This window comes from Curcuma longa, chromosome 15 (genome assembly GCF_044706935.1).
Source record: "Curcuma longa cultivar G26 ecotype Majalengka, Jawa Barat chromosome 15, ITB_CL_G26_1.1, whole genome shotgun sequence".
Lineage (NCBI taxonomy): Eukaryota > Viridiplantae > Streptophyta > Magnoliopsida > Zingiberales > Zingiberaceae > Curcuma > Curcuma longa.
The window spans coordinates 8,067,545-8,094,859 of NC_133875.1; the positions used below are offsets into that span (position 1 = coordinate 8,067,545).

Here is a 27,315-nt window from a genome sequence, read left to right on the forward strand (position 1 = left end):
TTGCCTAGAGTTTCGAGTTTGACCAAGGGTTGACCCAAACAGATCTGATATTTGGATGTGTGGAAGTGAGTGAAGTCGAGTCAGATGACTAGCGAGAAGACCTAGTCGGTTAGACTAGGCAGTGGAAGTCCTAATCTAGAAGATTGGGCAAGGGAAGTCCTGGTGAGTGAAGCTGGGCAAGGAAAAGTCCTAGTTGTAGGCTAGGCAAAAGAAAGTCCTGGTTTGGAGGATCAGGCGGAAGTCTTGGCAGAGTCGAAACAAGTGCACCAGGTCGCAGCAGAAGTCTGGGCTGGTCTAGGTGATCGAGTCGCAGCAGAAGTCTGGGCTGGTCTGGGTGACCGAGTCACAGTAGAAGTCTGGGTTGGTTAGAGAGAACCGAACCGCAGCAAAAATCCTGGGGGGGCTGAGGACAGAGCCGAGCAAAAGTCCAACAAGTCTGGAGGACTTGGTTGGCATAAATTCTCCTGAGTGGAGTGGGTAAGGGCGCGTTTCTCGGAGTGGAACAGGAGGCGTCAGACTAACCCAGGATTTCGGTAGAAATCCGAAGTTAGACCCACAAGGTAAGAGCTAGGTTGGCTTGGTTGTTCTAATGCTTGTTTTGCAGGAACCATAATGCAGGGTCAACTTCAACGGGTCATAACTTTTGACTCGGGACTCGAAACGAGGCACGGTCGGATGCGTTGCGAAGCTCTTTCAGAGATCTACAAAAAAGGTTTCTGGAGTCGACTCAGATCCGGGCTGGAGTCGACTCAAGGAGCTGGAGTCGACTCAGAAGTGCATTTGAGTCGACTCGGACAGCAGATAACGAGCAGAATCGAGCAGGATAAAGTTTTATCTGCCATGTCAGCTGGAGTCGACCCAGATGGGCATCTGAGTCGACTCAGGAGCAGTATATAAGGCCGTGAACGTGCAGAAGCAAAGGCATTCAAGCCAGAAACCTCCCTGCTCAACCTGTGGTGCTACTAAACGCGAACGAGGCCAGACGCTTGGAACCGGGGAAGATCCAGGAGGGGTGCGCGGCGCTCAGGACTTCCGGATCGGCAACAAGTGTTTGCATTTTATTTTTCTTGTCTTTACATTCTGTTCTTTATTATATTGATTCTTTACGGACTGTAAGACGGGTTTCTCCGCCTCCGAACGACGTTCGGAAAGGAGACCACTAGTGGACGGGCGCCTCCCGTGATTAGGCCTTGGATGTACTAACCCTGGAACGGTTAGGAACCAAGTAAATCCCGCGTGTCCCTTGCATTTACTTCTAATCCGCTGCTTAGTGTTTTCATAGTAAAATGAACGAACGAATTTTAAATGCTATACGCGCTATTCACCCCCCCTCTAGCGTGTACATCGATCCTACAATTGGTATCAGAGCGGGAGTTTCTTGAAAACAGTGCAACCACTGATTCAAGATTGTTTTTTGATTTTTTTTATTTTATTTTTCATCGCTTCTCCCACACTACTAATCCAAGACCAATTCTTGGAACATCTCTTCTCTGCTTTCTTGTGTGCTAGATCAATGGCCCACCAAGAAGGCTTCAGCACCGCAATACCACCACTCTTCTTAGGTGATGACTTTTCATACTGGAAAACCAGAATGGAGTGTCACCTGAAGACTCAGGTGGAAATATGGATTATCATCTAGACGGGATTCACAATCCCAACTGGTAGTGATAATCAACCATAATCTTGCGAGCTCTGGGATGCCGCCACAAGGAAGAAGATCGAGGCGGATGCAAAAGCAACCCAGACACTACAGTGCGGCTTAATCAAGGAAGAACTGAACCGAGTCGGACCCTTCAGCAGCGCCAAGGACCTTTGGACGAAACTAATCGAACTACACGAAGGGACCTCCGACACCAAGGTAAGCAAAAGAGATTTACTAATTAATAAATTGTATAACATTAAAATGTTAGAAGGAGAAACGGCAAGTGGACTACACGCGAGAATCAAGGACATTCTCAACGGCCTGTACGCAATAGGACAAAGCGTCGACAACCGCGATGTAATAAGGTACGCCTCTCAAAGCTTTTTCCCGGAATACCCTGTGGGCATCAATGGTAGATGCCTACAAAGTTTCTAGGGATCTAAATAAAATTAAATTAGATGAACCTATTCATTGTGTTTCTACAAAGTTTCTCTACTTTCCGATGATCTTTATCTTCTCTAGCTACCATTCACTGTGTTTCCGAAAACCTCTCCTCAGTCTGAACCCATTCTCGAAATATTTTCCAACAAATGACACCTAGGTGATGAGTTCTCCTTTTTGTTCTCATTAAGGTTCAAAAATTCTGGTAAACCTATTTCAATTGTTGTTGCATTCATGCATTTTATCATGGGCATTCATTTTAGATAAAAACATCACATAATTGAGTTCGACGAGGGTTCATCTAGAAATAGGGCTTCATCAGATCTTCGCTTTCCTAACCAGACATCTCACTATAATTTTTAGACCCATACATTTCAAATAGTTCCAACATAATTTTTAGACCCATAGTCACTGGCTGTTACTCCAAGTTTCACGGTCCTTGACCGTTTACGATGGACAATCCACTAAAGAACTCTTTCTCTTTCGAGAAAGAGTTTCGCCTTTTATAGAGTTTAGGATCGGTAAGCTTTTACTGTCCTAATAAATTAAGTACAAAATTAAAGGCAAAAAGTAAATGTTTTACCAACAATGTAAATGAGAAGTTTACTTCGTTGTCGGTGCAGCTTTTCGGCATTATGGCAGCGTCTCAGGTGTTTCAATCAAGCGTAAAATGGATGTCGATCTAGCGTTATTGTGTGTTTTAGGGTTTCTCCTTGCAATTGCTTATATAGCCTGATCTGGGTGCCTAGAGCTCCTTCTGCCCCTCCATGTTAATCCGATCTCGATGCTGACTTGGCATCTCTGGGCGCCTGTATCCCTTCTGGGTGCTTGGAATGCTGACGTGGAGGTTGTCGAATCAGGGTTGACTCCGTTGTGCCTTATCCATCTCCGGGATCTTGGAGCCTTTTTGGGCATCTGGAAGCTGAGGAGCCTCAACCACTAGAAACTCGCCACCTCATCCGCCTCGCTGGCTCGATTGGCTGATATCTGAGCGCTTGGATCCCTTGTGGGTGCCTAGATAATGCAGTCGCCCAGATCTAATAGGGGCGCTCAAAATTTGAAGTTTCGGTCCCTTAATTCCTACATCACAGAGTTAGTGCAAAACAGATATTACAGGAATTTAGAATTTAACAGTTTACTAATTGTCTCGTCTTGACTTTTAAGTTTCCAGTGAAATCCTAAGTTAGACCAACGCCTAATGTTTCCTTCTAGGGAATGCGTCCTCACCTACTCCTCTTAAGAAAAATTACCTCTGCCAACCATCCGGTCCTCTAGACCTGATTAGACTTTTGTTCAACATCCGATCCTAGGCCCCTAGGACTTTCCTCCGATGTTCGATCCTTGCTGACCTATCGTTGTACTAAATGTCTGATCCACAACCCGCCTAGACTTCCCGCCTGTACTTTGATCTGCCAAGTCTTCTTTCCCAGTCCTCCTGACTAGAACTTTCTTGTCAAGTCCTTCAAACTATAACTTCCTTGCCCAGTCCTCCAGACTAGGACTTTCCTGTACTACCTGTACACTCATTTTAGCTCGTTAGTAAACGTTACAAGCTTAACTTGAACCTTTTATCATGATCAAAACTATGGTTCGATTATCTAATGCTCCCTAGACCAACAGTATCAAATAGAAAATTTGATACATTATTAGAAATAAATAATTATTAACTTGATTGACATACTACATACCTATCATGCTCATTCATATTATCATGTTAATTATGCATATATATGTCATGTCATGCATGCTAGCCTTTTATTACCTGCTTAATCATAGAATGGTTAGATAGAAAAAAGGATTATCTTATCTTCACAATATAGTATCAACACGTGGTGAGATGATAGTACGTTGGGGACACTTAGTCTAAGTGTATCCAGATTAGGTAAGGAGCATCATACTTGGTGTACTCAGCTAAGAAGAACTAACTGAAGCTACCTCATCACATCATAAATTAGTTAGATCATGATTTACACTAAGTTTATTAAGTGTATAATTTCTTGAACTGACTTTATCTAAGGAAGTGGTCATTGATCTGATTAAGAACACTCTTATACCTCACCACGACCTATAAGCCAAGTCTAGAAATGTTCGCTTAGTTGATTGAAGGATGAACTTGAATCTAATCCAAGATCAAACAATCTTCCTAATTCAAACTTAAATTTTAAATCAAGTAAAAGATAAATCGCCTTACATAAACATATAAGTTACCGTGTAATATGTGTACTGAGGCACATAGAACGGGTGAGATGATAAGAACAATTAAATTAAAAATACTTTTAAAAAAGTTTTCAATGTTTATAAATTTATAAATATATTTTTCTAAAATTATTTTTTAAAAATTGATATTTAATTAAAATTCATGATTGATTGAGTGTATTATATATATAATTTTAAAAACTTATATACCTTTGAAAATCATGTTTGTTGACCAACACTTAAAAGTCTATATCCTTCAGTCAACCTTGAACTCCTGGATCCCTAGACACCTAGATATGTCTTCCTTGTAGTTAATAAAGATGTCCTAAGAGTGTGTCGGATTTAGGGGAGGTCCTTATTGAAATATCAATATTTTAAAATGAGTTTTTCAAAATATATTTGATTAAAATATTATTCTTTGAAAAAGATTTTTAAACAAAAAAATTTTAATATTACTTTCAAAATTATTCTTTAAAAATTATCTTACAAAAAATACTTCAAAATTAAATTTTATAAAAATATTTAAAAAGATTTTTTTTAAATCTTTGAAAATTCCTTTTTTAAAAATCCTTGAAAATTTCTTTGTAAAATTAATGAAAATATGTTGAAAGTTTTTAAAGGTATCTTGAATTTTTTTTTAAAAATGATCTTTTAAAAAAGGTATGAACGGTAGATAGTGACTAAGGAGTTAAATGTGTAACTCGATCTGCGCACTAGAGAGGGATAAATAGCGCTCGTCATTCGTTCATTCTATTATAGAGACTAGCAACGGATATTAGATAAACAAACAGGAAACTCGCAGATTTATTTGATTTCTAACCCCCCAGGGTTAGTACGTCCAAGGTCTATGCATGGGAAAGCGTCTACCTACTAATGGTCTCCTTTTCGGACCTTTGTCCGGAGGCGGAGAGATATGTCTTACAGTCAAAATTGACAACAATCAAATACAAGAGTAAGACTTAAGAAAGATTAACCAAACGTTCATGGAGCCCAGCGCACCCTTCGTAGAGCTTTCTAGATCGGACGAGCTTGGCTCCGTTCACATTCAGCAGCACCGCAGGATGAAGATGTATGAGAATTAATATTATGCCTTGGTATTGATCATATCGGTCATATAAAGACCTTTTTGGGTGCCTAGATCCCTTTCCAAGCGCCTGAAATCAATCTGATCCGATCTGGTTCCGTCGGTCTTTATCGGGGCCAATTCCACCTAATCCAGGCGCCTATAACATATAAGGGCACCTAGACCATCTAGCACCTAGAGTAACATCCGGGCACCTGAATATAGTCAACTCAGGTTTGACCTGAGTTAACTCGGGGCTTGGTTCGGTTACTTCTATTTGATTCTCTTATGCTTCCTCCATCTTGCTTCCAACTCCTAGTCCCTGCAAGATCAGCATACAAACAAACAAGCAACCTAAGCTTACCTGTAGTCCGTCTGACCTACTAAACTTACCTAAGTCTTACCCTGTAGATCTAACCTACTGACTTACCCATGCCTAACTTCCAGTTAGGACTAATCACTTACATAGGTAAACTTCCCACCTGCCAAATATCCTATTTGAACTTTCCCTTGGCTAACCTCCAGTTAGGACTAGTCACTTCTATAGGTAGACTTCTCACCTGCCAAACATCTGATCGCTCTTGACCTGCTTAGACTTTCCCTTGCCTAACCTTCATTCAGAACTTCCTTGCCTAACTTCACTCACCAGAACTTCCTGCCCAGCCTCCAACCAGGACTTCCTGCCTAGCTTTACTCACCAGGTCTTCCTTGCTCAGTCCTTCAAATCAGGTCTTCCTTGCCTAATCTTCCAGATTAGGACTTTCTTTGCCTAGCCGCAATTAGGACTTTCCCTACCTAGCCTCAACTAGGACTTCCTCTTGCTCAGTCTAATCGACTAGGACTTCTTGCCCGGTCCAACTAACCAGGACTTCGCACTAGTCTTCTGGTCAAACTGACCTGATTAGACTTCACTCACATCCAAACATTAAATCCTATTTAGATCAACCCTTAGTCAAACTAACGAGACCTAGATGTATTGTCAAACATCGAAACTCTGAGGACAGACTAATACTCCTTACACCAACAATATGATCTTTCAAGATTATTGGTATAAAACCTATGGAGAACCTTAAGTAAAAGTCTTTTTGATATATGTCCAAAGGGGGAGAGGAAGTTTAAGTTAGAAAAAATATAAACTCTTTCAGTTTGGCATAAGACCTAAGTCTAACTTAAAAATATTATCAAATATCAAAAGAAAAAGATTATTGGTGCAATCAATTACTTTTAAGGTTTTGATGTTTGATAATATACCTATTGTAAGATCGTTGAGAGTGCTAGAAGGGGTGAATAGCATTATCGTAGTATTTTTGATTTTCATAAAAACTGCTCCGAAATGCTTACGATCAGAGTTGTGTAAAGATGCAGCAAAAAATAACAAACACAAGAATACAAGAACAGAGCACACTGGTATTTACTTGGTTCACAGCCATAGGCTGCTACTCCAAGGCTCACGATCAAATAACCATTTCCAACGAAAATCAACTATATAACTCCCCTCTTACGAGAAGGAGTTAGCAAATACAAAAAGGTAGGAACAGCAACAATGATATCGTCCTTTAAAAATTAAGTGCAAAGCTTAAAGTTACCGAAGGAATGAAGATCTCGACTTCTTGTGCAGCACTTCAGCATAATCACGATGTTCCTGATTGATGCTTAGCGTGCAGACGGTCGTCGCTTGTCTAAAGATTGGTGCTCTGAGGGGTCTCCCTCGATGCTCTTTTATTAGGCTTTCCGAGCGCCTGGATGCCTTTCCAAGCACCTCTATGTTGTCCATTGATTCACCATTGGCGTTGCTGACTTGGCACTTCTAGGCACCTGTATTCCTTTTCAGGCACCTGTATGCTGACATGGAAGTTCCGGATGAACCTTTGACTTTGTAACGCCTATCCAAATCCGGGGTGCCTGGAACCATTCCGAGCGCCTAGAAGTTGAGGTGTCTCGACCAATGGAACTCTACCACATCACTACTTCGCTTGCCCCGTTCAACTGATGTCCAGTCGCCTAAAACCCTATCCGAGCACCTGGAGTCCGATCGCCTAGATCCAGATAAGTGCGCCCGGAATAAAAGTTTCAGCCCCTCCTTTCTTGTATTACTAGTTAGCATAAAATCAAAAACTAACAAGAAAAGATAACAGTTTCACAACTGTTTTGGTCTTGACTTCATATTTTCAGTGAAATCCTGGGTCAGACCGACGCCTACTGTTCCCACACTAGGAACGCGCTCTTACCCACTCCACTCAAAAGAATTTACCTGTTTGTCAACCAAGTCCTCCAAACTTGTTAGACTTCTGCTTAGCCTTGATCCTCGACCCCCAGGATTTTCAACTAGACATCTGGTCCACTGACTTGCCTAGACTTCTATTGCTAGACATTTAGTTCACCAAACTTGCCTAAACTTCCACTGCTAGACATCTGATCGACCTGACCTACCTAGACTTCCACCTGGTGCACTTGATCTGCCAAGTCTTCCTGCCTAGTCCTCCAGACCAGGACTGCCACTGCCTAGCCTCCAGCCAGGACATCCACTACCTAGTTTCCACTAGGGCTTGTCTGTGCCTAGCCTCAACTAGGATTTTCCTGTGCTACCTACACACTTGGATCAGCTCATTAGTAATCACCACATACTTAACTTGAACCTCTTACCATTATCAAAACTAATGTTCGATTATCTAGTGCTCCATACACCAACACCTATATATGATCAAGTTTGACCAATGATTGCTCCAAACAAGACCAGATGTTTGAAAGTGGCATAAATGTGAAGTCTAGTTAGATCAAGATTGATCAGATGACTAGCAAAGAGAAGTCTAATCATGTCTAAGTTGACCAGATGACTAGCAAAAATCCAAGCTAGTAAAGGATAACCGAATACTTGGTAAGAAAAAATTTATGCAAGTTAAGGATGACTAGATGTCTAGCAAGTGACAAGTCCAAGTAGGTCAAGGTGATCAAATGCTTAGCAAGGGAAAGTCCAAGTATGTCAAGTATGATTGGATGTTTGGCAGGTCAATGGATGATCGGATGTTTGACAAAGAAAAATTCTGAGGAAGTGAATCCTAGGTGGTAAGAAGTCTTGAAGGAGTGGACTTTAAGCAAAATGTGAGCTTAATAGGTCAAGTATACTTATAGGATAAGATTTGTTATATGTGTTTGAGTGTGTTTGTTTGTCCTTACATGTTATCCTGCAGGAACCTAGAGCTGGAAGCAAGACAGAGAGCAGATGAAGGCAAACAAACGTAGTTGAACCAAGTTTGGAGTAAACTAGACTTGACCCAAGTTGAACCAGACCCAAACCAATCCAGCCGGTCCGGTCAACCAGATGGGTTTTGTTGACCAGGTGTGGGTCGGAACCCGGGTTGGTGACATGGTTTGGTTCAGCTGACCAGAAAAGTTCTAGTCGATTGAAAAACTTGATAAAGATAAGATCACAAGGCTCAATCCAGATCGCAAAGGGCTCGATCTTTTGGATCAAGTTTGACTAGGTTCAGTCGACCAGATAAGGTTTGTCGGTAGACTGAACGAAGCCTATAAAAAGAACCTTGAGCATGACATTCAGAACACAACTCTAATCTTCCAATGTTCTATACTTGAAAAGGATTCAATAGTGTCGCTTGTGAGAACGAGGAAGCGTTAAGAGAAGTGCTTGATTGATAAACATTAATCGACTGTTGGTATGCTTCAATCCATTGATTGGGCATTTCGAAGAGAACATAGATTTTGTCCAAGAAAGGGGAAAATATTAATGATGGTAGAGCGCTAGATTGAGTCTTGAAATAGTAATTTTAAGAGACTGTGAACCAAATAAAAATCTTAGTGTTATGATTTTGATTTCACTTCAAATTTTACTGTGCAACCAAATTAATGAATATCAAAATTATTCACTCCCTCTAGCATTACACTTGCCCTAATAACTTATACGAAAAATAGTTAGATATATGAAAATCTAACAACACTAAAAATAGATATAACTATGTCTTCCTATAGTATTTTAAATGTGATAATTAAGAAAAATGATTAAAAAAATAATTTTTTTCTCACAATATCATCTCCTGCAAAAGGCGAAATCCGCTATTTTAGCAATCCCACGACCACATATGAGGAGATAAATCGAGAAAATGCAGTTGGTCATGATGCAAGAAGGTATTTGGCGAAGCCAGGATTCGAACCCTTGTCCTCTTTTATAACTCTACTGCATCGTAACCAACTCAGCTATGCCCCAGAAACTTTCTGGCAATATCATCGCACAAACTTTTCTGCAAAAGGTTCATATCTCATATACGTTATTCTTACCATCATCATCGATTAAAGGATATTTGGTCACGCTTACATCAATGGAACTGTCAACATCAAAGGGGCAAAAGATCTTCCATGTCCATGCCCTACACAACCTGAAAAATGCGATTTTAAGTGACGTTGACCCTGGACGCCCGCCATCCCGGAAACCACACCACTCCACGCAGCAACGGAACTCTGCCTGTAAAGGTCAAATACAAAAAATAATAAAATGTGAAAAAGAAACGATCGATGTCCGATCGGTGAGGGTCAAATGAATCTCCCCATCCCTCTCAGCCAAAGCACCAGCTCACGCCTAGCTAGCGGAACCCCCAAACCGCGTACTCCCTCCTCACCCACACTCACTCCCCGCGGCGCCAACCCCCCACGAACCATCGCCCCCGACACCCTTCCAACAACTGATACCTAAATTATATATATATTTACATTTACTAGATCTCCCCCCCACGATTAAATTCACCCTTTTCCTCTCCTTTCCTCTCTCCGATGTCCTCGCGGGACGTTAATTCCAGTATTGCATGCGATCGCTTCGTGGTGGGCATGGCCGCGGCGGCGGCGGCGGAGGGGGCGGGGCGCTACCGAGGGGTGCGACGGCGGGGCGGCAAGTGGGTTTCGGAGATCCGCGAGCCGGGGAAGGCCAACCGCATATGGCTCGGCACGTTCTCCTCAGCGGAGATGGCAGCCGTCGCGTACGACGTGGCGGCGCACGCGCTGCGAGGCGCCGACGCGGTGCTCAACTTCCCTCGCGAGATCGCCGGGCGGCCCTCGCCGGCGTCGGGGTCCCCGACGGCCATCCGCGCGGCCGCGGCGGAGGCAGCCGCCGCGCTGGGGAGGAATACTAATAAGGTCGGAGGAGGCGAGGAATGGTCGGCAGGCGGGTTCCTGGACGAGGAGGAGGTATTTGAGATGCCGCAGCTGTTGGCGAGCATGGCGGAGGGGATGCTGATGAGCCCGCCGAGGATGAGCTCTGTCGCTCTCGACGAGTTGCCGGAGGCGGTCTTCGGTGTCGAGAGCCTGTGGAGCTATCCATGAGCTATATATATATATATATATACACACATGCAGATTCCTAGCTAGTATAAAATAACGACGACGCCATATATGCGACCGTTGCATGAGCTTGGTCGCACATGGTATTTGCATATTCCGTGGTTACGTACGTGGTCTAGGTTACACTATTCGTGTTTATCATAGTACAAATGGATTATACATATATTTATATATAGAGGGATATATATACATATACATTTTTCCGGTCTTAATTTGATAATAAAGGAGATAACAAGGGCCCACTCACAATATCCCGTTATACTCATGAGGGGGCATATCTTGGAATAGTGGGGATCAAAAAGGAAAGTTCCTGCACTAATTAATTAGTTGACTAATTTTGTTGGACAGAAATTATTTGCGTAGCTCCATCTTAATTGGAAGGCCGATCTCTTTAAGATAGGGGGAAATAAATAGCTTTGTGTTTGATTCATGATCGCCATTTTGTGTTAATAAGTGGATTAGCATTCATTTTATAATAAATATTAAATTTCTATGCATGTGATGTCGCTGGTGTGGCCTGGTTCTAATAGGTAGAGCATCTCTTTTTTTTTATTCGGCTTGCTTTAGTGCCTGCACGTTAATAGAAATTAGTGGGCGCCGACCATTTTAGTGCGCCACCATGATGATCGGTGTGATCGATCTGACATTCAAGTTAGTCCTAGACTGAGAGAAGAAACGAGAGTATGCATGCGAGAGAAACACACTTAATTTTCATCTTCATCTATCTTTCTGTACCTAGGTGTGCAGTTGTCCACGTGAGATGCCATCTCAATCGTGGTCGACCCAATCAACAGAGTTATGCCAAGTAGCAGAGGTGACAACGTCAGTGTTGTTCGCCTGTTACCATCTGGATGCCCACTGTGAGTCATATCAACTGCCCTTTAGCATGTCAGTGACGAGTATTGACAATTTAGATGTCGATCGTTGTTAAGAACGATCGGATCGGAGTTTTGATTCGAAGGGATATGACTTGCGGGGATGTTCCTAGTCAGGGATCAGCGTTCAATGTGAGCTACTACAAGGATGTTTGCAAAGTGCGTGAATTATTCTAAGGATGTTCCCGATAGAGAATGTCCTCAATGTACTACAAGGATGTTCCTAGTCGGGGGATGTTTTCAAAGTGTGAATTATTACGGGGATGTTCTTGATCAAGGATATTCTCAAAGTGTGTAAACTGCTACGAGGATATTCTCAAAGTATGATAACTACTACGTGGATGTGTTTTAAAGTGTGAGCTACTATGATGATGTTCATAGTTAGAAATGTTCCCAATGTGTGAATTGTTGCGGGAATGTTAACGGTCGAGAATGTTTTCAAAGTGTGCTTGAACGGAGATGTTTCCAAAGTGTAATTTGCTACAAGCATATTCTCAGTGGGAATGTTCCCAAATAAGCTTACTTGGCAGGATCCTTCGCGTATATCACAAAATAATGTTGTTGTTGTGACCTGGGTTTCTAACCGGTTGAGCATTTTCTCTTTCTGTTTGTCCTACTTTAGTGCATGCACATCAATGTGGATTAGCAAGAGCTGACAATAATTGACTTGACCCCTCCGACGATCAAGTTAGTCTTGGACTAAGAGAAGAAATAATAAGAAAAAGAGAATATATGTGCATAAGAGACGCACCTAGTTTTCGCCTTCACTTACCTTTTTATACTCGAGTGTGTGGATTTCCACATGAGATGTCACCTTAATTTGCGGTCGGTCTGATCGACGAAGCTACGCTAGGTAACAGAGGCGACAATGTTAGTGTCGTACACCTACTATCATCCTGATGCCCACCATGAGTCCTGTCCACTGCCCTCTCCACTACCCTCTAGTTTGTTAGTAGCGGTTATTGGCAGTCTGGCTATCGACCACTATGGTCAAGAACAATCAAAGATCTGGTTTGGAGGGTCTAGCTTGATGGGGATATTCCTCGTCGAGAATGTTCTCTAAGTGTGACCTGCTACAAAGATGTTCACAAAGTGTGTGTTGTTGCGATTGGAAATGTTTCTAATGTGTTAACTACTACGGGGATGTTCTGAGTTAAGGATGTTCCCAAAGTAAGAAATCCTATAGGGATATTTTTGATGAGACTGTTCTCAAAATATGAACTGTTACAGGGATATTCCTAATTGGGGATGTTCCCAAAGTGTGTGAGCTTTTAGAAGGATGTTCCCAAAGTATGATAATAGCTACAAGAATGTTCTCGATTGGGGATGTTCTCAAAATATGAACTGCTTTGTGTTGGGATTGTCTCGGTACAATATGCATGTTTACACGGTTCAGAAACATGTGCAGCGGAAATAAACAAATAATTACAGCTAATTATTATAACAACACACACATTCAAAGCAGGAAATAACATGTACAAGACATGGTAGAAAATTAAAATTTTCTGAATAATAAATTATTCTACATGCATATCTCGCGGATGATAACGTTAAGCGGTGTTGGTATCAATCGAGCGGTTCTCGTCAAAGTCCCGCCTCTACTGGTGATCCACGCCAAGCTCTCATCTGAACAGCTTCGGAAGCCACGAGTCGCATCATCGTCTTCGGTACTAGCCGATAATCGATGATGATCGAATCGAGAGAAGCCTTATTTCGGAAACCAAGCAACAACGATTATTACGATTTTTTCGGGACTTTCTAACTATCACCGTGAATCATATTTTCGGTGTAGTTATCAATGGTCAATCATTGGCCGCCGATTTAGGATAAATTGGTCGGAACCTTTCTGACATTGATGGAATAATTTCCGGAAGCTTCGTAAGTTTTCGTGAAATTTACAGATAGTCGTTAGACGACTCGAATTGATCAATCGCATCCTGACAACTCTTTACAAGAAAAACATCAACAATGTTTTCTCCGGTATTAAAACACAGTGAACACTTCACAGCGTGTTTACTCTGGCAGTGACTCCTCTCTGGTGACAGGGAGCAAAGGCAGCAGCTCTTCTCCGGCGAAGCAATCTTTTTCGGCAGCAGCAATCTCTCCGGCGAAGCAGAGAGGTCACGCTGCGGGCAGAAGGAGCCCTAATCGGGCTTTCCGGTGGCGGACCGAGAAGAGAAGGGATGAGATCGCGGCTTGGGTTTCACCGATCATGAGCCACAATCGCAAGCTGCTGTTGCGAGCACCGCTGGTCAGCGGTGAGCTTTGATCCCTCTGATTTCACACGTGAAGGCGGCAAACAGAGAATCGAGGAGCACGGCGACAGAACTGGGTGGAGCACATTGGCGCGCCCTAGCCTAGGGCTTTCTTCCTCGCTTGCGACCGGCACACACTCATGAGGAGGAAGCTCAGACGACATCTTTCTTCTCCCCGCAATCAGTGGCAATTGTGCGGACAGCAGAGCAGGGACCGCACCGAGAAGAAGATGAACAACGGCGGTCGCACGCAACTTCTCAGGGTTCTTGGTCGCCTCTTCTGGTGTTGCGGTGAGCGGATAACGAAGAAGAACACGGCACCGATTTAGGGTTTCGGCCGGGAGCAAGGAAGAAGGCACGGCGAAGATCACAAAACAGGGTTATCGCGATCCTGTTTTTATTGAGGAGCTACAGTGCTTTTCCTAAACTAGGTTTCGCGCGGCAGCCAACAAAAACCAAAAGAAAAGAAAACCTTAAACCGAAAAGGCTTAAAGCGGACAACTAAAACAAACGGGACCAAACCCTAATGGGTTTGGGCTTAGACCGAGTTTGTTTTGGTTCGCTTGATTTACTAATCAAATAAATTCTGATTTGATCTAAATCAGTTTTGTTCATTTCATCTACCCAAGATAAAGCTTCTCATCGCATCCGTTCTGCCAAAATATCTTCCATCATGAATCAAACCAAGTTGGTTGAACTTTGGTTCTAAATCGAATCGTTTGGTTCACTAACCAAACGACCTCTGATTTGAATGAAATCAGTTTCATTTATTTCGTCTTCGTAGGACGAGTTTCATCATTTTGTCCATCATCTGGTCCAACTAGATTTTATTTCTTTCATTTTAAGAATCTAATTCTCAAACTCGTTTTAAGTCCTTCGGAGAACTTGTAGTGCGTGTGACCCAATAGGTTCCCGGTTATGTTGGTCGTCTGTAATTAACCATTAATTATGAAACGATCATGAGTGGCACCTAGTAGTACATCATGATCCCCAATTAATCGAAAAATCAATGATTGATTTCAGAACAGTTCTAAACCTTTCAACAGCTATACTGAATCGTGTCTCGTTCCTTTCACCGTCTTATACCCGCTTAGTTCAGGACATGGTCTATGTGTCGGTCCCTACTAGGCTAACTATGTCACACCTAGTCCAAGCTGCTTTTTTGTCCTGTGGATTCAAGTTATTTATACATGCGTCCAAGAGTACTGTACTCTTGACATGTAATGCTTTGGCCAAAAACTTTTAGTAACAATCCTGACAAGCAGCTACAAGGTATACGTCTCCTTTTCTAAGGAGCGGTGAATCCTTTGTGGGCTATTTAAACACCTTCGGACACTTTGACTTATACCCAATCATCTCAGATCCACACCTCCTCAGAGATGCTTGCTTAAGATGTCAAAGTATAAGCCTCCATGACCAAGGTGACTTGAATACCGTAAGTCAAAGGAAACTCGCACTTAAGCTGCACTGAGATCTTCATTGACATATATATATCGAACCATATGAAGTCTCAAGGCAGGTCACTCCAATGAACTGGTTACCTTTAACCAGCATCCACGTTTAACTCTCAACATCCAATGTCTCCAGCAGTGAGATTAGTTGCTTGGCTTACCAAGGAGTCTAAGCGTGCTAGTCTCGACAGAATTGATGACGTCTGTGCTCATCAATTCCTCGACTAGGGATAATTTTAATACATTCATAGTTGCACATGTAGAGATGTTCACGAGTTGTGATCCAATTACAAATTCTCTCATGCTATGAATCGTATTACGAACATTCAGTATTTGAGTTTAAGATTCAATCAAACACATATGGAATGTGCACTCAAACAGTGAATTACTTTTTATCCAATAGATAGTATAACCGTAAGGCGATTGCCTTAGGACACCTCTCAAATCTAACACTTTGGAGATATTCTAGGTTAGAGATGTTCTTAATGTGCGAGTTGTTGCTGAGATATTTGTAGGATCGTTTAGAATGCTAGAAGGGGTGAATAGCATGCTTCACTTTTTTATTTATTTTTGAAAAGTTATTTTAAAATACTTTAAAGTACACAGTAAAAAATAAGAAAAATCAAAACACAAAGTAAATGATACGTTTATTTTTACTTGGTTTACAATCTCTGGCTATTACTCTAAGGCCCACAATCCTTGACTGCTTCTGATGGACATTCACTAATAGACTCTTTCTCACAATGAGAAAGAGTCTCGTCTTTTACAAAAATGAAGAACGGTAACACATTTATCATTCCTAGAGAATGAATGCACAAAGACGATAAGAAATGATGCTACTAGTTACCGACTTAGTATCAGTGTAGCATCTTGGCGTTGCAGCAATGTTTCGGAAGCGTAGAATACATGAACAGCGGTTGCAGAATTATCATGATATTGTCTTGAGGGTTATATTCGCGGGTGATTTTATAGAGTAATCTGGCCGCCTAGATCCCCTTTTGGACACCCTCACCGTGGGCTATCCGATCTGCTGTAGTTGTTGACTTAGCCATCTTCGGGCGCCTGGATCTTTTTCGGGCGCCTAGAGGCTGACGTGGCAATTGCTGGGTTAGACTTAGCTCTACTGCGTCTTATCCTTCTCCAGGCGCCTGGATCCCTTTCGGGCACCTAGTGTTTGTGCAAGGAGTACTAGTCGGTCCTTAGAGTTTCGATGTTTGACAATACACCTAGGTCTGATCAGTTTGACAAAAGGTTGATCCAAATAGGATCTAATATTTGGATGTGAGTGAAGTCTAGTTAGGTCAGTTTGACTAGAAGACTAGCGAGAAGTCCTAGTCAGTTGGACCGAGCAAGAAAGTCCTAGTCAGGTTGATTAGGCAGAGAAAGTCCTAGTTAGAGGCTAGGCAAAGGAAGTCCTAGTTGGAGGCTGAGTAAGGAAGATCTGGTGAGTGAAGCTGGGGAAGTAAGTCTTAGTTGGAGGTTGGGCAGGAAGTCCTGGTGAGTGAAGCTCGGCAAGAAAGTCCTAATTGGAGGTTAGGCAAGGGAAAGTCCAAGCAAGTTAAGGATAACTGAATGTTTGATAAGTGAGAAGTCTACCTATGGAAGTGACTAGTCCTAACTGGAGGTTAGTCGAAGAAAAGTCCAAACAAGTCAAGGATGATTGGATATTTGATAGGTGGAAAGTCTATCTATGTAAATGACTAGTCCTAACTAGAAATTAGGCACAGGTAAGCCTAGTAGGTTAGACCTATAGGGTAAGACTTAGGTAGGCCTAGTAGGTCAGATGGACTACAAGTAGGCTTAGGTTGCTTTGTTTGTGTGTATGCTTATCTTGCAAGAACCAGGAGCTAGAAGCAAGATTGAAGAAGCATAGAAGGAGCAAACAGAAGCAGCCGAACCAAGTCCAGGGTCAACTCAAGTCAAACCCGAGTTGATTGGAGTTGGGTGCCCAAATGTTACTCCAGGCGCCCGGACAGTCCAAGCGCTCCTGGATGGTTTAGGTGCCCAGATCAAGAAGAATGGGCCCTGATAAAGACCGTAGAGATTAGATCGGATCTAGATGCCTGAATAATAATCCAGGCACCCGGAAGAGTCTATATAAGAGCCTCTGCACCACAAGGAAACATATCTAATACTTCTCATTCTTCATCCTGCAATGTTGTTGAACGCGAACGAAGCCAAGCTCGTGCGATTAGGGAAGCTCCAAGAAGGTGCGCTGTGCTTAGGACTTCCGGATCGACCTACTCGAGATTTGGTTAATAATTTTAAGTCTTATTGTCTTGCACTTTATCTTTGTTATTATTGGACTGTAAGATGAGTTTCTTTAAATCTAAAAATTTAAGTTTCTGATTATTTGGACCTTATCTTTGTTATTATTGTCTTGCACTTTATCTTTGTTATAAATTCAATTGTTAAATCTAAATTAAATTATAATTTAACAAATTCAAATTTAATAAATTCAATTATTAATAATTTAAATTTAATTTATTTATTTTTAATTAAATAAATAAAAAATTAATTAATTCTTTAACAAATTCAACCAAGATAACTCATAATTGAATAATTCAATTTTAACTAATTTATTAAATCTAAAAATTAATAATAATTTAATCAAATAGGATAAAATTAATAATCATCAAGATAAATTAGATAATTTAATTTAATTAATAATTCGAAATTAAAAATTAAGATAATTCTAATAATAAGATAAATTTAAACCCCATCCAGATAAATAATAAAATTAAATAATTTAATAAATAAAAATTTAAAATTAAATCTTAAAAATTCTTATAATAAATTTTCAAACTTTAAAAATAATTTTTCAAATTTAAATATTAAAAATCTAAAATTAAATAATAAAATAAATTATAACCATGTACCATTAACTATGAAATAATTAATAATTCTAAAAATTTAAAATTAAATCCAAAAAATATGAAATTAATTATTAAAATTGAAGAAAATAATTTTATAAATTTTAACAAGTCAAATTTAAATCTTAAAAACTTAAATTTAAATAATAAAATTAATTATCATCAAGTTCCATTTAATTATAGAATATAACTTAATTTAAATCTAAAATTAAACCCCCAACCTTAAAAATTCAAATAAACACAATTAAAATCTATAAACTTAATTATAATAAAATACTTATAATTATAAAATTAATTTAAAATATTATCAAATGAAATAAAAATGTAATAAAAGTTAAAATGTGTCAAAGTAGGTTGACACATTCGCGGATCTACACAAAATGTATTAAATCAAAATTTTGATACATTATTAGAAATTAAAAATTACTTGCCTTGATTAACTCAAGTATACTTGTCATGTACATGCATATACTTTACTTTATATGCACATAAAATGTCATCATGTTTACTTATTGCTTAAGCTAAAAAGGTTATTTAAGGACAAATGACTGGTTGACACTTGCCAACATAGTATTAGGGTGGAGCGAGATGATAGTACGTTAGGGAAGCTTAATCTAGGTAGTTAAGTAAGGTGAGAAGTATTTTGCTTAGTCTTCTTAGCTAAGTTAACCTAACTGAAGCTTCCTTACCACATCCTAAACTAGTTAGACTAAGGTTTCTCAAGAAGTTGATTAAGGTCATAATTTTTTAAAAAGGTTTTGTTTAAGAAAGTGATTGTTGTTCCGATAACCAAGAAGGCTCTTGCCTCACCATGACCTAGAAGTCGATTTTGGAAATGTGAACTTAACTAACTGACGGTTAAACCTAAATCTAACACAAAGTCAAATATTCAATAAAACTTAACTTAAATTAATAAAGATAAAATTGACGCAACATCTCACAAACCCTATAAGGTAACCCCTGTATATCATGTACTGAGGCACTTAGAATGGGTGAGATGATATGAACAAGTAAAAGTACAAAGATTTGAAAAACTTTTTCAAAAATTATTCAAACTATTTTCTAAAACTAATTTTGAAAATTTGATAATTACTTGAGATTCATGTTTGTTGTGTGTACTTATATTAGAGTTCTTAAAAAAATATATTTTTGAAAATTGATTGACCAACACTTAGGCACAAAATCTCTAGGTTAACAAGGATGTCCTAAGGAAGTATCTAGTTAAGGGAGAGGTACTTCTTGAAAGATCTTATCTTTAAAAGACCTCTTAAAAATTAAGTTCACAACTTCTAACATTGTCAAAATATCTTTTTGAAAACTCATGTTTGGAAAATATTTTAAAAAGTGAGCTTTTGACTTGGAACAACCCTTAAGACATATAGAAAGATTGTCTTGTAGTCAACAAGAAGCCCTAAGAAAGTGTTAGATTTAGAAGGAAGTCCAAATTGAAAGTTTAATTAAAATTTATTTTTTAAAAATATTTTTTAAAAATCATAAACTATTTATTTTGTTGACTTGGAGTAACCTCTTAGACACATAGAGAGTTTTCCTTGTGGGTAACAAAGAGCTCAAGGAAGTGTCAAATCAAGGGGGAGGTTCAAAATCAATAGAGCAAAACTATTTCAAAATTATTTTTTATAAATCCTTAAAAAAATTTTGAGAAATCTTTGAAAACCATTTTAAATTCATATTCAAAATTATTTTAAAATTATTTTTTTAATTTGGGTCTAACCCTAAGACACATCGGAAGGTTATTTTGTGGTTAATAGAGAGCCCTAAGAATGTATCAAGTTAAGGAAGAGATCCTAGTTGAAAGAGTAATAAATATTTTTTCAAAAACCATCTACTTTATATCTCAAAAATACATTTCAAAACTTGATTCAAAAATCTTTTAAAAACTTATATTTGATTTTTTTTTAGAAAAACTCTTTTGAAAATTTATTTAAAATTATTTTTGAAATCTACTATGATCTTTAAAGAACTGCCAAAACTAAGTTGTGACCATAGGGACATACCATAATTATTGGTGCAATATAATAAGTTTTTTGATATATGAAAAAGGGTAAAAGGGACTTAAGTTAAAAATCTAGATTTCTCTCAGATTATTAAATCCTGATCGAGATTTAACTTAAAAAATTATCAAACATCAAAAAAGGGAAGATTGTTGGTGCAACGAGCACTAGTTTGTCCCCAGAGTTTCGATGTTTAACAATATACCTAGGTCTAGTAAGTTTGACCATGGGTTGATCCAAACATGATCTAATAGTTGGATGTGAGTGAAGTCTATTCAGGTGAGTTTGATCAGAAGGCTAGCGAGAAGTACTAGTCTGTTGGACTGGGAAAGGAAGTTCTAGTCAGGTTGGCTAGGTAGGGAAAGTTCCAGTTGGAGGCTAGGCAAAGGAAATATTGGTTGGAGGCTAGGCAAGGAAGTCCTGGTTGGAGGCTGGGTAGGAAGTCTTGATGAGTAAAATAGGGCAAGGAAGTCCTAACTGGAGGTTAGGCAAGGAAAAGTTCAAGCAGGTCTAGGGTGATCGGATATTTGACAGGTGAGAAGTCTATCTATGGAAGTAACTAGTCCTAACTGGAGGTTAGGCAAAGAAAAATCCAAACAGGTCAAGGATGATTGGATGTTTAGCATGTGGGAAGTCTACCTTTGAAAGTGAATAGAATCTGAGGTGAAATGTTCCAATGATCCTTTATATCCAAGTATAATTTAAATCATATCTTAGCCTTATATCCAAGTTCGGATTGATTGTATAGGACCCTTTGAATTTCAAGTATCATATCAAGGTAATTAGAATTCGAGGTGAACCGTTTCAATGATCTTTTAAGGTTTTCAACTTGAATTTTCAAATTGAAATTTTCTTCCTCAACTTGTTGGACTTGAGTTAAAGTTCCAATTTGAACTTGCTAGTTAAAATCCTTAGGTCAGTCTTCTCCTTAAGGCCTTTGACCTCCTTTTGGAGAGACTTAACCTAGATATTTAATTTGGCTAGTTCACGAGTTAAACCATAGATTAATGAATATAACTTATTAACTAGGGTGAGTTTACCTCGTTATTAGAACCATCAAAAATGGATATAGATTCGTGGCTTCTTTCGAACTTTGCTTCGAATTTGGATGTGGACTCGGGCTCAGACTCGATTTTGGTCACTTGATCTTCCACCAATAGTGCTAGAAGGTTCGCTTGATTGAGTTCCTCCATGTCCGATTCCTCCGTAGATGATTCCTAATCTTGCATTTTATTATTAGATAAAATATTCACATGGGGATTTCTTTTTGTTAACTTGGAATCATTAGTTTCCTTGTGGAGTTTGGTTAGAGTATCCTCAAGCTCCTTAGCATTGTTAAAGCCTCTAATTTGATCAAGTTCTTCATTGGTTAGTCCACACTGGATAATGTATGTGTCTAGAACGTCAACTTGGGCCTTCTTCTTGATATCAGAAGTCCACATTTCCATTTCTAGCATTTCTTGACGATGATCCATGTATTACTTTCCTGTTGGCAGTTATGTAACTGCCTGCCCACGCCTGCCCACAACGCACACCACGGAGTGCACGTTCTGCACTCTGTGGAGAACGCAGCCTCTCCCTATTAAAGGTAGAGGAGAGCCCTGAACAAGAGATGGGGAAACCTGCGGAGAGAATCAAGCGCTCAGTGTGTGCTCGGTGTGTGTTTGCGTCCAAGATCAGAGGCGAGGAGGACAGACTGCCGGAGGGTAAGGAGGAACGCCAAATCGAAGGATTTAGTTTGTGGAACATAAGGAGCCTTACCGATTTTGGTGATCATTCCTTCGACAGAAGCAATCCTAGCTGTCGGAATCACACTACAACAGGTATACAAATCTACATTGGTATCAGAGCAGTAATTGTATGTACCTGTTAAGTTTCTGTTCTGTTGAGTTTCCCACGATGGAAGCTCAAGAACAGAGAAATCACAGCGATTTCTCTGTTCTGACTGCCCGTCACAGTTTCGGCCAGCAGAGTGTCCAGTGCAGGCTAACGCCGGAGAGGCTGGCTTGGAGCCGACCGACTGGCTGGCGTCGACGGCAAGCAAGGCCCTGGCACAATCTTCGCACGAATGAACCTCGATCCATTTGAGGCTCTGACATGGGAGGCTCCGTCTTCGGCAACTCGACAGGTCTGGCGCTGGCAAGGAGCTGGTGCTGGCGGGGCTGGTGCCGGCAAGGGGCTAGCGCTGGAGGGGATGACAGAGGCCACATATTTGGGATCGAACAGAAAAAAGGTTCGACAGTGTTTTTTAGGGCACACGAAGTTTTTTTTATAAAACACGCTGTGTGTTTTTAATAAAAATGTTGCATATTAAAAAAAAAAGCAAATCTGTCCAACATTATGGGCCAAGAATTCATTGGAAGCCCATAAAAAAAAGGGCCGGATGTGGTTGTTGGTGGGAATTTAACCCATGATTTCCACAATCACAACAAGAGGAGCTAGCCACAAAACCATTGACACATGTCAAATATGTAATAATGACTAAATAATATGAAATAAGTCCACTACCAATAAGTATAACATGCGCCACAATCTAGAACCATATATGACAAATCCATACAACATAAAACAGGTCCTGACATAATAGACTCCGAAAATATAAGCCAAAAGCGAAATAAGCAAATGCAACTCTACGAGGGACTAGCAGCACGGCTCTCCAGACAGACGTCAACCTGAAAAGACATAAAATCAACGGGGTGAGTTCAAAGAACTCAGCGGATATCTAACAGATATGTACAATAAGCTATCTAGCAGTAATAACCATGCCTGTACAGTAAGAAATACAGAATGAAATACTGTAAAAGCTGTACATACCAGAATCATCTACCTCGATACAACAGCACAAACCAAATACATAAAGCCTCCTGTATGTGCATGTCAAACATATGCAGCAACCAAATGCAGCAAGCAATAATAAATGCAATCCATGCAGTATGCACATGATGCAATGTCCTGTCGGAGTACACCTATCCTCCTACCCCAAGGCCTATGGGGGAGCAACGCTCTCATCTCCTCGTCATAATGCGAAGGAGGGATCCCTGTAATGCTACCACGCTATGGCACTGCTACCTCTGGTGCGGCCGAGCGGAGCCCTGACAGAGCAACTGCACACACCCTCCTGATGTACCACTATCTCATGAGTGGTTGTGTGTGCACCCGGCCACACTCCATACATGACAAATACATAACAAGTACTAGAATCATGTGAACAAGGACCCCATGGCCACAACCAGAAAGCTATAATGTGCACACCAAAAATCGAACATGTATAAGAAAGTTCATATGACATATAACAAAATCTGAAACATATCAGATAACATAATAAAACCAAAACCGACAGAGACGATGTCATCTCGACAGGGGACTAGCAGCGCAGCTCTCCAAACAGACATCAACCTGAAAAGAATAAAGTCAACGGGATGAGTTCAATGAACTCAGCGGATATCTAGTAGACATGTAAAGTAAGCTATAAAGCAGTAATAATCATGCATGTATACATCAGAATCATCCATACCAACACAACGACACAAACCCTGCAATATGATGCAAGGTCGCCAAACTAATGCATAAGTCCTCCTGATGTACCACTAACCCATGAGTGGCTATGTGTGCAGATCCTGTAACTAGCGACGGGCTCAGACTACAAAGGAGCCGATGATCGCTAGTATGCAATCCTGTAGCGATGGGCTCAGACTATAAAGGAGCCGGTGATCGCTAGTATGCAATCCTAGAGCGACGGGCTCAAACTATAAAGGAGCCGATGATTGCTCGTATGAAATCCTGTAGTGACGGGCTCAGACTATAAAGGAGCCGATGATCACTAGTATGCAATCATGTATGGTGCATGATACTAATGCGTATAATAACTACCAGTCTATGCTCAGTAAGGAACAGTATATCAAAATAAAGAAATTACTACATATCTATCATAAGGCAAGTAAACAAGTAGCAGGTAAAAAGACATACCACCTGATATACACATGAAATAAGCATTAATATACCAGGGCATATATAAAAGCATACAATTATTACTAGCTATAGCAATACTATACATATCAAACGACATATCTAAAGAGATGAGTCGACATACCCGCCTTCAGAAGTAGTCGGTGTCCGAAAAGAAAACCTACGTCCAGAAGTCCGGTAGCAAGTTAATGACCTCTAGCAATTTCTGTTCACTGTTAGAGTGCAAGTAATGTGCAACCCTGTCCTTCTCACACTTTAAGCATTCCTCTGTCTTTAACATGTAATCCGAGCATGAATCTCCTTGAATTCCTAGAATAATAGGCGGCAGTGTCTTTAAGCAAATATGCTTCAAAGTCATTTTCATAACACTCCTTCAATTCCTAGAATAATAGGCAACAAAAATGTCCAAGACATTCTTCAATAAAAGCCCTATCAGTTTGCTCCCCTTCACGCTCTCAATCAATCAAGGAGATGACAGCATCTTTGACTTTACCCTTGACTTCCTCCTTGTGATAAAGTAGCGGTCAAGGTAATGAAAGAACGTGAAAGCCACCTGGCCATTACTTAATGATTTAGCCATCTCTTAACTAGCTCCCTCAACCTAATTCGTCATGCTTCACTCTCAAGGAAGCCAATACCATCGACGTGATGTAATCCTCAAATGAATCACGGTACTTGTCAATACAGCTGGTGTAGAGCATCATGTAGTCCTCCGAGCTGAACTACGACTCCGGGAGCCCCTTCAATATGTTCTTCAACTTGGTAATGCCCTTCTGCGTGAACTCCCATCCCTGCTCCAGATCGATCATTTTCCTCTCATGCATAGACATCCTAAAGCAGAATCAATATCCCACCCAAATCCAGCAGGAATCAAGATCGTCTACTTCGCTGGTAACAGAGTGGGAGCGAGATGGAGATCGAAGCCCCAAAACCGAGTGCAGAGATAATTGGGGCATCAGCGACGGATAGAAGGCTCCGACGTTCCTGCAGAGCGGCGGCGATGTGTGGCATCGGAGGAAGGAGGGTCGCCGAAAGGGGAAGGAGAATCGCGACGCAGGCAATCGGGGGAGAAAAACCACGATTTCTTTTAAAGAGAAGCTGCAGTAGGCTAAACCAGGTTTAATCCAAATCGGCGAAATTAAACTAGGTTTACTGAGCTAAACCAACTTATAAACCTAGGATTTATAATAACGATTGAATCGGTTACTGTAGCAAATCAAATTTAATCTTGGTTCGCTTGGTTTACTAACCAAACGACCTTGGATTCGACTCAAACCAATTTTGTTGGATTCGTCTTCGCAAGATAAATTTTTTTTCATCCATTTTATTTTATCAAAATCTCTTCCATAACGAACCTAACCAAGTTGGTTCGATTTGGTTCAATACTAACCCACTAAACTTAATGAGTTTAACAAAATTCTAGCTTCGAGCTCATTAATCTAAATGGCTTGACTAATTTTAGGGTTGATTAATTCTAACCTTAAAATTTCTAGGAGATTACAATGGAGTTGCTGAAAGAAGAAATAGAACTCTTCTTGAAATTGTTAGGTCTATGATGGCCCAAGCTAATTTACCTATTTCTTATTGGGGAGATGCATTATTAGCAGCAGCTTATATACTTAACAGAGTACCTTCAAAATCAGTTCCATCTACTCCATATGAACGTTGGACCGGTAGAAAATCAGGTTTGAGTAATCTGAGACCCTGGGGGTCAGCTACCTATGTTCATGAGAGTTCTTACAGATTTGGAAAACTAGGACCTAGGGGTAAGAAATGTATCTTTATTAGATATTCTGATACCTCCAAAGGTTATATTTTTATTGGTGAGTATCTAGATGGAACCTTTTCCGAAATAGAGTCGAGAGATATTACTTTTCTCGAAGCTGAGTTCCCAATGAAAGGTGTTGTTAATAAAATAGTTCCTCTATTTGTAGAGGATGATACTTTATCAACAATAGAGGTGTCACAAAGGATACCTGAACTTAGATGATAGAGTTTATAGAAGGTTTTGAAATATGTGTTTTAAGGTTTGAAAACAATTAAACATTTTGTACGAATGTTTGAAAAGAAAATTTTTGAGATGCAACACTTGTAATAATGAGTCAAAATGATGTGAAAAATAAAACTATCAATAATGAATTAAAATAATATTGATAATTAAGAAATTTAAAGAGCCTAGAGTTCAATCATGATGACTAATTTTTGAAAATAAAATATATAAAAATATAATATCTAGGAATTGTCTTGATTAGCATGTCTAATTTTTATTTTTAATTGACTATCAAAAGATAGCAGTTTTCATTTAGTTAAGTTAAGTGTAGGTTTTCAGCTAGTCAATTACTATGAAGGATCACTTAATTTGATCTATGTGAATTTGTATTTTTAGCTCAGATTTATAATAATGCACTGATATAAGCATCTAAAATCCAAGCTTAACTTTAAATATCTCACACTATTCTAAATGACTCTGTACACAAGCAATTAATCCTAAGGTGCTTGTTAGATGCTGACGGCCTAAATCTATAAGTTTATGCTTTTTATGAGAAAACCTAGGCTAAGTCCAGATTTTAATTAATTTTGAAAAATATAAGTTTTGAAAAATATAAGTTTTGAAAAATATAAGTTTAAAAAATAGGTTTTTAATAAATAGGTTTGAAAAATATAAGTTTTGAAAAAATAGATTTGAAAAATATAAGTTTTTGAAAAATAAAAATAAAAATTACTAGTTCAGAAAGATTATTTTAAAAATCAATTCTAGTCTACTGATCACATTCCTACTTGTCCTATTTAGTTAAGCCCAGAAAATTCAATTAGATTAGTTAAATTAGGTTAAGTTAATCAATTTAAGTTTAAATTGAGGTTTAGTTTATTATTAAATTATTAAGTATTGTAATTATGATTTTACTAAGTTTGAATTATTAAGTTGTAGTTAATAAATTTTAATTAAGTTAGTTTGTTAAATCAATTATGTTTGAGTTAAAATCTTTAATAATTAAGTTAAGTTAGTTAATTAGGATTAATTTAATAATTATGTTTAAAATTATTAGGATTAAATTAATAATTAAGTTTAAGATTAGAATTATTTAATGAAGGTTTATTTATTAATTAATTTGGGGTGGGTTGTGTGAGTTTGTTAATCTTATTTTTCATTAAAATTGAGTTAGATTAATTGGATATTAGGTTAGATTAACTTAATTG

The 27,315-nt window shown here is 39.4% G+C and overlaps 1 protein-coding gene and 1 pseudogene across 1 annotated transcript; one reads left to right on the forward strand and one right to left on the reverse strand.

Annotated features, from left to right (window-relative positions):
- LOC141845947 (UPF0496 protein At3g19330-like) overlaps positions 1-10,010 on the reverse strand; it is a 15,384-nt pseudogene extending 5,374 nt beyond the window's left edge.
- Positions 10,011-10,091: 81 nt separating this feature from the next.
- Positions 10,092-10,876, forward strand: LOC141846594 (ethylene-responsive transcription factor ERF026-like). The gene has a single exon (XM_074734631.1). It carries the CDS (start codon positions 10,122-10,124, stop codon positions 10,665-10,667), a length of 546 nt encoding a protein of 181 aa, XP_074590732.1. The 5' UTR covers positions 10,092-10,121; the 3' UTR covers positions 10,668-10,876.
- The last annotated feature ends 16,439 nt before the right edge of the window (positions 10,877-27,315 follow it).